General features: G+C 60.2%; 2 protein-coding genes across 5 annotated transcripts in view; one reads left to right on the forward strand and one right to left on the reverse strand.

Annotated features, from left to right (window-relative positions):
* Positions 1-2,191, forward strand: part of LOC101945959 (MLX-interacting protein-like) — a 31,287-nt gene extending 29,096 nt beyond the window's left edge. For 2 of the 4 annotated variants that reach the window (XM_065591727.1, XM_024114847.3), the window contains exons 15-17: positions 402-525; positions 851-980; positions 1,696-2,191. In XM_065591727.1, the coding sequence (XP_065447799.1) occupies positions 402-525; positions 851-980; positions 1,696-1,958 (517 nt within the window). In that variant the 3' untranslated portion in view covers positions 1,959-2,191. Of the gene's footprint in view, positions 1-401; positions 526-850; positions 1,122-1,672 lie in introns of all 4 variants that reach the window. The other 2 variants (XM_042858138.2, XM_042858137.2) reach the window with 2 other exon arrangements.
* A 2,188-nt stretch (positions 2,192-4,379) lies between these two features.
* Positions 4,380-10,012, reverse strand: POLD4 (DNA polymerase delta 4, accessory subunit). Its single transcript, XM_005280521.5, has 5 exons — positions 9,816-10,012; positions 9,433-9,532; positions 7,383-7,490; positions 5,677-5,788; positions 4,380-4,673 (listed from the first exon to the last, which is right to left on the reverse strand). Exons 2-5 carry the CDS (start codon positions 9,521-9,523, stop codon positions 4,649-4,651), a joined length of 336 nt encoding a protein of 111 aa, XP_005280578.1. The 5' UTR covers positions 9,524-9,532; positions 9,816-10,012; the 3' UTR covers positions 4,380-4,648.
* Between the last annotated feature and the right edge of the window lie 2,073 nt (positions 10,013-12,085).

The following is a 12,085-nucleotide window of genomic DNA, read 5'->3' on the forward strand; positions in this document are numbered from 1 at the left end:
GTGGGACCTCATTGTTGTCATTGGGTGACTGCAGGAAGGGGGTGGGGCCTATGGGGTGTGATGGAAGAGCTGAGTACTGCCATTGGGTAAGTGCAGGGAGCAGGCGATGCCTGTGGATGAGATTGAGGTGCTGAACTCTGCCATTGAGTGAATGCAGGGAAGGGGCAGGGTCTGTGGGGTGAGATCGAGGGGCTGAGCACTGCCATTGGGTGAGTGCAGAGAGGGGATGGAGCCTGCAGGGTGAGATCAAGTGTCTTGAGTGCTGCCATTGGGTGAGTGCAGGGATGGGGTGGGGCCTGCGGGGTGAGCTCGAGTGGCTGAGCACTGCCATTGGGTAAGTGTAGGGAAGGGGCAGGGCTGAGCCCTGGACTGGTTTTACCTTCTGCCCCCTCTCATCCCAGGGAGTTCCAGCGCCAGCTGCCCCCCAGTGGGGCCCCGGTGACTCCTCCACACTTAGATCACACAGCCCAGCTGTATGACGACTACGTGCGCCAGCGCACCCTGCAGAACTGGCGCTTCTGGCTCGTATCCGCTGGCATGATTGTGTTCAGGGCATCCTGGAGGGCAGGGACACCGCAGGGCCCTGGCTGGGAGGGGACAGGGATGGCTCTTCCCAGGGCAGAGTGGAAGGGTCTCTCGGGATGGGGCAGGGCAGGACAAGGGGCTCTGGGGGCAATGGCAATCCCTGCAGAATTGGGGTGGCCCCTCCTGGGTTAGGGAGGGCAGGACGGAGCAGCTGGCCCTGCAGGTGGTGGTGGGGGCTAAGCCGGCCCTTCCTGGTCTCCTTAGGTAGCTCCGAGGCAGGGGGCAGGCAGGAGGCAGATTCTCCTTAACCCCCCTCTGCCCACAGTTCAGCGTGCTCATCAAGCCGCTGTTTGAGAGCTACAAGGGAGCGGTGAGCACCCGCAGTGCCAAGGAGTTCTGCCAGTCGGTGCTGGGCTGGCTGGAGCAGCACTGCGCCCTGCCCATGCTGCGCCCCGGTACGTCCCACACACCAGGCCCAAACATCCCCATACTCCCAGCAGCTGGGGGGAAGGGCTCCACTCCGGGGAAGAGGGATTCCAGCCTCTTAAGGAGCTTCTGTGATCCCCTCGGCCTCCAGGAAAATCCCGTTTCCTGAGGTAGGGCCCCCTGAGCTCCCAGAGATGGGCACTCATTCATCCTGCCTGCCTGACAGGGGTGTCCTTATTCACAGGGCACACAGAGTGGATGTAGTAACCCACGTCAGAACCAATCAGTGGTGGAGATGGGGATAGAACCCAGGAGTCCTGGCTCCTAGACACCCCCGGTCTAACCACTAGACTCCACTCCCCTTCCAGAGCTGGGACTAAAACCCAGGAGTCCTGGCTCCCAGCGTCCCTCCCCACTCTACCCATTAGGCACCACTCCCCTAGCCTAAGTCTTTCTGAATCAGACCCCTACAGTTGGGCTCCAAACCCCAAATCAGGTTGGCTCCAGAATCACTGGTTGCTTTGGAATGTGCCTGCCCTGGATTCAATGTCACCCCCAGGCATTCCCCCACAATCTGATCACTGGGCAGGGCTTTCTGAGCCACCTCCTCTACCCATCCTGCCAAACCCAGCTCAGGGCTCTTCCAGCTGATAGGCTTGGGGTAAGGATGTGGGCGGGCAGCTTCCATCTGGAGCTGGTGCTAGTTTCTCCCTCCCCGCAGCTATCTCCAGCTCCCTCCTGCAGCTCAGCAAGCTCACAGCCATCCTGACCCAGCCCTCGCGCCTCCCCGAGCAGGCCCTGCAGGCTGTCTGCCGCCCCCCGCACAGCAAGGGCCACAGCTAGGGAGCCCCACTGTGCTGCACGAGGACGTCCCGACGCTGCCCACTTGCGGAGAAGAGAGGATGGGAGGGATGCAGACATCTTCGACTCCTGGGTGGCGCCCCACCCCACCATGGGCCCAGATGCATCTGGACGGACATGCAGGGGCTACAGCGGGGCCTCTGTAATAGCCCTAGCAGGGGGAGGCTGATTGATCCACAGAGAAGGTGGAATTGGGGGGGCATCTCTCAGAGCTGGGGATTCCCCTATACACCTCTAGTGAAGGGGAGCTGGATGATGAGTAGAGGGTCCCCTTTAGCATCCCCCCATGGGGGCAGGGGGATGCTGTCAGGTCGTGGCTCTGTTTGGACAGTGACAGCAGGAGCTGTATTAAACCCCCAGCATGTGGGACTGGCCAGTGCCTCAGATCTCTTCTTGCAGGGGGAAATGGAGGGCAGGGAGCATCCAGAGATACCTGCCCTCCCCTGCTTGCCCACCAGAAGACACTAAAATGCCGCTAAGGCAGTGGGCCAGCCAGGGATCTGTCAGTGATTAACCTGGGCTCTCCCCTTAGCCTCAGCCAGCCTCTGCCCTAGGAACTGTCAATGCCTATGGGGTGGGGGCCCAGCCATTGCATCCTACCTGCTCTCCCCACCCCCAGTGTCTCAACCCTGCTCCTGGGCCCCCAAGCAGCAAGAGAGTCACCTGCCAGAGTAAAGCCCCATCGCTGCCCCCTTGCGAACTGTTAGCTCCAGGTGGAGGCGCACAATGAACTAATCTCAGTGCTTGATCGTTTGAGCTGCCCTGCCTCATGGGAATGTGGCTCCCAGCAGGGGACGCTGCAGGGAGTGGGGCAGGAGCACTGGCTGTGGGGGGAGCTCCCGGCTACACCTGTCCCAGCAGAGGGTGCTGCAGGGAGCAGGATGTGGCTGGTGACTGGGTTGCTCTGGTTTCCTGGCATATCTGTCTGGGGTTGCCCCTGCCCTTTGATGACATAACCACTCTGGTCAGAGATTTCGCCCAACTGAGGTGCTGCAGCTGCTGGCCACCCACATGGGCCCATGGCCAGCAGCCACCCAGCTTTGACTCCTAGGCACTAGGGAGACAGCTCGCTGCTGCGGTTGGCCTCCAGGGTTTCCTTGCCCCTGCACTGGCTGAGCCCCCCTACCCCACACTGGGGTGGCTGGGTCCTATCTACTCCCCTTCCCCCTCACCAGCTCTGAAGCTCCTTCCTCCCTCACCCACCCCACCACAGGCTCACCGCATGGTGCTCGCTTGATGGCAGTGCCTAGGGGACTGGCAGGCCTGGGGAGGCAGCCCCCTCCCTGCGTGGTGGTTCTGTTTCCCCATGGCGGAGAGGGCAGAGGTTGGGAGAGAGGGTACATGATGAATGTTTAACCCCAAACAGGCCAGCCTGCTCTAGCTTCAGCCCAGCTCAGCCCATGGAGCTGCACTGAGCAAAGCCAAGAGCCAGCAGCCATCCCCCAGGCCTGACCAGGGCTGACACAGGGGGCCCTCCATGCACAATCTGGGCCCCTAGCGGAGAAAGACTGTCTCCCATTCCCCAGAGGCAGCCAGTCCCCCACCCTGGGGCCAGAGCCAAGGGAGAAGCCCCCCCGCAGGCCCACTCTGCATCATTGGATGACAATGCTCTTTTTGCACTGAGGTTTGGGCAGCTCCAGACTGAGTAGCCTGGGCCAATGAGCACGTCTTCCCTGGGGGTTCCTGCTGACCTGTGATTGGGGCAGGGGTTCATGCACTGAGGCTGGGGTTCACTTGCCCCTGTGTGTGGAGAAGTCACACAATTACACCTGTAGCTGCTGGGTGTGCTGTCACTCCTACAGGGCCAGACGCCCCAGGCCATGACTTGTTGTGCTCAGGGCCCGCAAAGGCTCTCACAAGACAAGACACCACAGTGTGATTTTAGACTCACAGGCACTAGAGCTGAACAGGTGTGTGCTGGAGCTGACCCACACAGGAAAATGTTCTAGACCAGACAGGTGCACTGATGTTCTGGAGCTGGTGCCTTGCATAGAGAAAAATCTGCTTCTGCATGCAGGTGAGCCTGGTGTCAAATGGATTTAGAATATGTGCATTAGCAAGATGGTGTTACAGAGCAGATGGCATAGCTGAATGGTTCTAGACCACATGCCATATTTGGTCACACCATCGCTCTGTGGGTCTAAATTGCATATGCCCTAGCTGGCTGCAATTGGCTTCTAGAATGCATGCCATGCTATGGTTCTAGACTACCTGTGCTATCTGGACAACACAAGGTGAGTGAACATTAGGAGACACCATGGTTCCAACACAGCAGCACTAGTTGGATACTAGGGGGTTCTAGAGCGGAAGGCTAGCTGGACGTAAGGGTCCAGACCAGCTGCAAGCTTCAGTGTTTTGGAGCAAAGCTAACTAGAGGGCATGCGGGCCCCAAAGGTGGCTGCTTGTCCCACCCATCTCTAGAAGGACTGTGTCTGCACTGAAGTCGGAGAGCTGTTTCCCCATGGCACCTAGGCTTTTCAGAAGAGACGCGGCCCACTCATGCTTTGGCACTTGACCCTCCTGCACCTGCCTTACCCCAGGGTCTAGAATTCACCAAGCCTCAGAAGTTCTCAAACAGGCCCTTTAATCTGGGATATGGACCTCAGCAGCTGATGGGACAGAGCAAAGCTTGGTCTAGGGTTGCCAGGACTTGGGTTTGCCCATCCAATGTGGGCCCTGGGCACTCCATACCCCAATTGCCAGGGGAACACGCCCCCCTTCTTAATACAAGCACAGAGCTATTTTCCAATCAGGAACCAGAGTAAATGCTGTGGGGTCCGGGCGGCAGCATGATTCTCCTTTCCTTGCTGTATGGCGGGGCCAGCCATGCCTCATCTCAGAGTGGGTAGTCATGCCAGAGGCTGCAGAGGAAGGCAGAGAGAATACAGTTACTCCCCAGGGTCCCTGGCTCTGTATCCTGTACCTCACCCCCTCCCCACGGGGCCCAGCCAGGGCTGGAAGGCCTGGAATGCAGCTGGTTCCCTTCAGCACTGCTGTGGCAGGTCTGCAGGAGACACAATTTTACGGTTCATTTAGGGAAATGACACGGCTGGGTCCCACGACTATTGACTTTCAGGGATGGCCAGCCTGCAGCAGAGGGGTGGGAGCTCAGATCTCTTGTTCCCCCCTCAAATCCCTTCATTTCTTCCTTCTCTTTGCCCAGCCCTCAGAGCCAAAGGCTCTGAGCCCCAAGGCAGGACTGGAAACCCCAAGGGCTGCATGGTGCAGGGCTCAGCTGGTGGCACTCTCCCTCCGTAGTCGCTGCTGGCCCCAACGCTCCAGTGCAGCACTAGGGAGTGCTGTGCTGCAGGGTGAGGGGCTCAGTAGGGGGCGCTCTCTCCTCACAGTCAGCGCAGGCACCAACTGTACTGACCTTTGAATCACCCTCAATAGGTTTCAGGATTAATGCCCCACTGACATGCTGGGGCAGCTCTCCTATGTGGGAGCTGTGGGTCTAGGCTCTCTGCAAACTCTGGCAGGTGTCACTGCAGGGGGAGCATTGCTTCACAACTGCAAGGGAAGAGGGTTCATTTCTCCACTGGGAGTTGCGGGGGAGCAGATCCTGAAGCCTGAGCCTGCAAAGGGGTGTGGAGATGCCCTAGATCTGCAATGATCATTTGTGGAACCCCCTTGTCCCTCAGATCTATGCACAAAGCTCCTTCCAAGCCAGGCTGCTGGGAGCAAAGGGGGTGGGGGCTGAGTTTCAGCTGATGCACCCAGGAGACTGATCACATTCCTCTTCTCTCCCCCACGCACATGCAGCAGGGCTCGTTTCAGGGAGATTTACTATCCCAGGGTGATGATGCTGCTAGGCAGCAGCTGGGAAAGCAACACACACACACAAGGGGCTGGGCCCCAACCAACCAGTGCATGAAGCTGGGGTCTCCCTCACGCTCCAGCAGTGTCTCCCGCACCGTGAGAGGGGGGTTCAGCCCCAGGGACTTGGCCCGCTCCCAGCGCTGCAGCCGGGTGATCCCTGCCAGCAAGAGTGAAAGGTTAATGTGGAGTGGGGGTGGCAGGAGCGTGCGGCCACTGAAGGCCCAGGTGCACCCCCATTGTGCCAGCACTGCACAGATGACGACCAAGATCAGGGTTCCCCATTGTGCCAGGTACTGCACAGATCCTTCCCTAAAGAGCTTCATTTAAAAATGGCAGAACAGGCTCAGCCCTGGGCAGGGTGGATTGGAGTGCTGCGCCCCTCCCCCCCCAAGGTTTTGATCAGGGAGCCAGCCCTGAGAAAATGGGGATCATGGGTGGGGGGGAAGCTGTAACTCCTTTCCTTCCCCCCGGGATTCCCAGACAAGTGAACCAACGAGGAAACGTGGTGTTTGGGTGCTGCCATCAAAGGCCTGGCCCATGTCCATGAAGGGTCTGGAAAGACAACGGGCACCCCAAGGACTTAGCATCTGACACCTGCTTCTTGGCAGGTGTAGCCCAGGAACTCAGCACAGCTCTGGTATCAGACCGACGGGCCAGGCAGCTGGGCTAAGAGACAGGCTTTGGGGAGCCAGAGCCAAACGGGAATCCACCCCAGCTTGACTGGGCGCTGACCTCTGTGACCTTTGCTTCTCTACACTGCCCTGAGAACTCCCCAAGCCATGTGCCTGCAGGCTAACAAACCCTGCTCTGGTTGGAAAAGCTGCCTAGTGTCACTGGCTGGGATGCCTGGGGCCCTGGAGAGGGGGACAGCCTCTGACCAGGCATCTGGCTCAGTTGGACTCGCTGGGCAGAGCTCATGATGCAAAGCAGGAGCCCAGTGTCTCAGATGCTAAGGCTGTATGGCAGATCCTTGAGGAAACGTGGGACCCCCTGAGGGTCAGGCACATTGACAGGGGTCCTCCAAGAGACTGTTTCAAAGTTGGGATGTAGTGCCCACTCTGCAGATCTGTGACAGAAGGGATGTGGGTCCTTCCCCTATAGGGGAGTGCTGGCTCTGATCAGGCCAGGGGGGCTGGTTGGCTCAGGAGGGCAGAGAATAGAACACTGGGCCTTTTCCCTCTAAGGGACACCAGCTCCTATCCAACCCTACCCCAGAGTTCAGGCCCTCAGCGCTGTTTAGCAGCAGTGGACCAGGTGGCATGGTATTCATGTCCCACTGGCCAGGCTCCCATCACCACATCCCCCAGTGTATGGCCCCATTGGCCACCTGGGAATGGGGAAGGGAGCAGTGTGACTAGGATGATCCAGGGGCTTCCCCCCCACCCCATGCTGCCCCCAAAGGGGCCAAGGGATGAGCTGGTCTGGCAACCCCTCAGCAGGAGCCACCTGGAGCTCTCTCAGTGCAGGGATAGGGGGCGGAGCTCTCACGAGTGGGGGGGGAGGGAAGGAAGCGGGACTATCACCAGTGGGGGGAGGGGAAAGGGTAGGAGCACACATCGATTCAGGATGGAAGGGGTGGGGCTCTCACCAGTTCAGGACAGAAGGGGTGGGGCTGTCACTGATGTGGGGGGAGAAGGGGGCATGGCTCTCACCTGTGGGGCACAGGGAGCTCTCATCAGTGGGGGGCTCTCACTGGTGGGGGGAAGGGTGGGGCTCTCACTGGTTCAGGATGGAGGGGGCAGGGCTCTCACCAGTGCAGGGTCCATACTCCCAGCTGAGGTCGAACTGTTTGAGCATCTCCAATGGGGCTGGGTGCAGGGAGCCGCCTGGGGGGGCATCATCTGGGACCGGCACCACCTCTGAGCAGCAGATGGGAACAGACTGATCAGCATTGCTGTGGAAATAGGCCCAGGCCCCCCAGCAGCCCCCCCCCCCAACCCAATGCAAACCGGGAACCCCCGGGCTCAGTTGTTCCCCCCAGGGCTGAGCTGGAGGGGGCACGGCTTGAGAACACAGGCCAGTAATAGCGGCTGGCCCAGCTCCCAATGGCCAGGGGCAGATCGAGTGACAATGGTTATTATGGGTCTGTCCATGGCTCCAGATCTGTCTATCTCCCCCGCCCCAATGTCCAGGGCTCCAGATCTGTCTATCTCCCCCGCCCCAACGGCCCTGACCCCTGGCTCTCCCCTAACCCGGAGGGTGGGGTATGTTGCAGGCCCAATGTTGCCCCCAGGACTGAACCCAGCCCCAGCTCTGAGAGCGCAGCCCACTCGGTCTGAGCCACCGAGCCGCCCAAAGCTTGAGGCTGAGTCAGGCTCCAGTCTGCACACCTGGCTTGACCACTTGGGGGAGGGAAAGGAAGGGGGAGGGGGAGGGGACGGATAGTGAGCAGCACAGGAGCAGAGCAGAGTATACTCATGTCCCCAACCCCTGAGACAATTCTGCCCCTTCATCCCCCACCCCTGTAACAGCTCCGCTCCTGCACTCCTCCAGCCCCTGACAGCTCCACTCCCTTGCACATCTCTAAACAGCTCCACCCCACATACCCTGCAGCTATTGAAGCGGTTCTGCCTAGGAAACCAGGTGTCCTGTTTTCGACTGGAACACCCAGTCGAAAAAGGATCCTGGCGGCTCCAGTCAGCACCACTGACTGGGCCGGTATTTGTCCAGTTGGCAGTGCTGCGCAGCAGGGCTGGCAGGCTCTCCGCTATCCTCTGTGCCGTGTGGCTCCTGGAAGCAGTGGCATGTTCCCACTCTGGCTTCTATGCATAGCCTGGGGCAGCCAGGGGGCCCCCCTGCACACTGCCCCCATGCCAAGCGCCACCTCCGCAGCTCCCATTGGCTGGGAACTGCAGCCAATGGGAGCTGTGGGGGTGGTGCCTGCGGACGCAGCATGCAAGGCCACCTGGCCGTGCCTCTGTGTAGAAGCCAGGGACGGACACGCCGCTGCTCCGGGAGCCGCTTGAGGTAAGCACTGCCCAGAGCCTGCACCCCTGATCCCAGACCCCAACCCCCTACCCCAGCCCTGATCCCCTCGGTCCCAGCCCAGAGCATCCTCCTGCATCCCAAATCCCTCATCCCCATCCCAAAGCCCACATCCCCAGCCCTCACCCCCCCACGCCCTACCCTCTGCCCCAGTCCAGAGCCCCCTATGCACTCTGAACCTCCAGCCCAGAGCCCCTTCCTGTACCCCAAATCCCTCATCCCCACATCAGAGCCTACACCCCCAGTCAGAGCCCTCACCCCCCTGCACCCCAACTTCCTGCCCCAGCCTGGAGCCTCCTCCCATACTCTGAACCCCTTGGCTCCATCCCCCAGCCCAGAGCCCTCTCCTGCACCCCAAACCCTTCATCCCTGGCCCCACCCCAGTGCCCTAACCCCCTCTTGCACCCCAACCCACTGCCTGAGCCCCCTCCCACACCCTCAACCCATTTCTGGCCCCACCCTGGAGCCCACATCTCCAGCCGGAACCCTCACCCCTCTGAGCCAGCCTGGTGAAAGTGAAGGAGGGAGGATGGGGAGAGGGGGAGATGGAGTGAGCGGGGGGCTGGGGCAGAGCCTTGGAAGAAGGGTGCGGCAAGGGTGTTTGGTTTTGTGTGAGTAGACAGTTGGCAACCCTAGTTCTGCCCCCTCTGCATCTCCCAGCTTCTGAGATGGCTCCACACCCACTCCCATGCCACCCCCAATTCCTGCTCTACCCGCATCCCAAGATCTGGCTGTGCCATCCAGGGCCCCAGCTGTGCCAGGCTGGGGTTTGGCCCATCTTCTGGGGCCCTGCCCCTCCATGGGTCAGGCATTCACCTGGCTGTAAGCTCCCCTTCTTGGTGTCAGGGTCCTGCCGCTGCCTCTTCACCACCTGGAAGGAGTCGGTGATAAGCCGCTTTCTGCCCATGGCTCCTAGCTGCAGGGGGGGAGCAGGAAAGTTGGTCAGTGGGGAAAGGTCTGAGCCCCTGGGGCAGCTCCCAAGAAGAGCCTGAGGGAGATACCCCAAGGTGGCAAAACTATTACACTTAATTACCCCTAGATAATGTTTTCACCCCTCAGCTCATACACTGCTCTAACCCCTAGACCCTGCTCCTATCCCAGAGCCAGGATAGAACCCAGGAGTCCTGGCTGCCCTGTAACCCCTAGACCCCGCTCCTATCCCAGAGCCAGGATAGAACCCAGGAGTCCTGGCTGCCAACCTCAAACCACAGCTCTTCCCCCTCCGTCCGCAGGGAGGGGCTGAGGGTTCCCCTTCCTGCTCTCCCAGCTCTGGGGAGGGGGAGACGGTCACAGGGACGGGACGATACCGGGGTCGGCTGCGATCGGCGCCAAGACCCACCAACTGAGGCCGAGAGCCCTGTGGGGGTCCTGGGGCTCCGCCCCGCCACAATGAAGGGGCCCCGCCTTCCGGGCCGGCAGCCAATGGGAGCGCTGCTTTCGCTTCATCTTAAAAGGGCAAGCACAGCTTGGAGGATGCAGAGAGTGAGTGGGGGAAATGGCGGAGCTGCGGAGCACGGGGTGGGGTGACCGGGATGGAATAACACCAGACCACAGCACGGGTGGGGGGACCTGAGGGGGCGCACACAGCAGGGATGGTGACACAGGGGAAGGGATGGGGGCACACAGGACCGATGGGAGCACAGGGGAAAGGGATGGGAGACGCATACAGCAGAAATGGGAACACGGGGGCAAACATAGCAGGGATGGAAAAAGAAGAACAGGAGGACTTGTGGCACCTTAGAGACTAACAAATTTATTAGAGCATAAGCTTTCGTGGACTACAGCCCACTTCTTCGGATGCATATTCTTCTTTTTGCGGATACAGACTAACACGGCTGCTACTCTGAAACATAGCAGGGATGGGAGCACCGGGGGGAAGGGAATGGATGCGGGATATGGGGGTGCGCACAGCAGGAACGGGAGCACAAGGGGGAAGGGATGGGGACACGGGAGCTCACACAGCAGCAATGGGGCGGTATGTGGGAGGTGCACACAGCAGGGATAGTAGCACGGGGGGAAGGGATGGGCGGACATAGGTGGTGCACACAGCAGGGATGGGGACAAATGTAGCAGGGATGGGGGACGTGGGGTGCACACACTGCAGTGATGGGAGCAAGGCATAGGGGGATGTGGAGGGCACACACAGCAGGGATGGGAGCATGGGTGGAAGGGATGGTGGACGTGGGGTGTGCACACATCAGGGATGGGGACATGGGGGGAAAGGATGGGGGCTCACAGGGGCACACAGCACCAATGGGGGGGATGTGGAGTGGCACAACAGGGATAGGAGCACAGGGGGAAGGGATGGGGAACATGGGGGTGCACACACTGCAGTGATGGGAGCAAGGCATAGGGGGATGTGGAGGGCACACACAGCAGGGATGGGAGCATGGGTGGAAGGGATGATGGACGTGGGGTGTGCACACATCAGGGATGGGGACATGGGGGGAAAGGATGGGGGCTCACAGGGGCACACAGCACCAATGGGGGGGATGTGGAGTGGCACAACAGGGATAGGAGCACAGGGGGAAGGGATGAGGAACATGGGGGTGCACACTTCAGGGATGGGGACATGGGGGAGGGAATGGGGGACATGTTGGCACACAGCTGGGATGGGAACATGGGGGGAGGAGGTGGGTGCACACAGGAGGGATGGGGGGGGAGGTCATGCCCATCCTGCCCTATCTCAAGGCAGGGATCGGACCCCAAGCAATCCCCTCAGGATAGGAGGGGAGAGGGACTCATGTAGGCCAGTGAATTGGGGATGGGATAATCCTCCCACCTCCCCATCCCACTGCCCTGCACCTAGGCAGGCTGAGCACCCCCAGGGTCAATGGGTCAGCAGGGACCCCCTCCCTCTCTCCCTGTGAACAGTTTAGGGGGATATGGCGGACACATAGGGCTAGCTTATTGGCAGATGCTCACAAGGGGACAAGGCCAGGACCAGACTCCTCCCTCAGTTTGATCCCCTCTAAAATTGAAGGGGATAAATGGGGGTCCTGGGTAGGGGGAGGAGGAGAGCATGGCAGGGTCTCACTCTGGGGTGTAGGGGATGCTGAATATGGGGGGAGGGAGTATAGTGGGATCGCCGATGCAGGGGGTATGGGGGAGGGAAAATTGGGTCTCTGGCAGTTGGGGGCATGGGAGCGCATTACAGTCTCAGATGCAGGGAGTACTGGGGGGAGCATGGCAGGGTCTCATTCTGGGGCAGTTGGACTGAGCAGGTGCCTGTAGACTCATAGACTTTAAGGTCAGAAGGGACCAGTATGATCATCTAGTCTGACCTCCCGCATGCTGCAGGCCACAAAAGCTGACCCACCCCCTTTCCCTTGACTCAGCTGTTGAAGTCCCCAAATCCTGTGATTTAAGGACTTCAAGTCGCAGAGAATCCTCCAGCTAGCGACCCCCGCCCCATGCTGCGGAGGAAGGCGAAAAACCTCCAGGGCCTCTGCCAATCTACCCTGGAGGA

This window comes from Chrysemys picta, chromosome 4, assembly GCF_011386835.1.
Source record: "Chrysemys picta bellii isolate R12L10 chromosome 4, ASM1138683v2, whole genome shotgun sequence".
In the NCBI taxonomy this organism is placed as follows: Eukaryota; Metazoa; Chordata; order Testudines; family Emydidae; genus Chrysemys; species Chrysemys picta.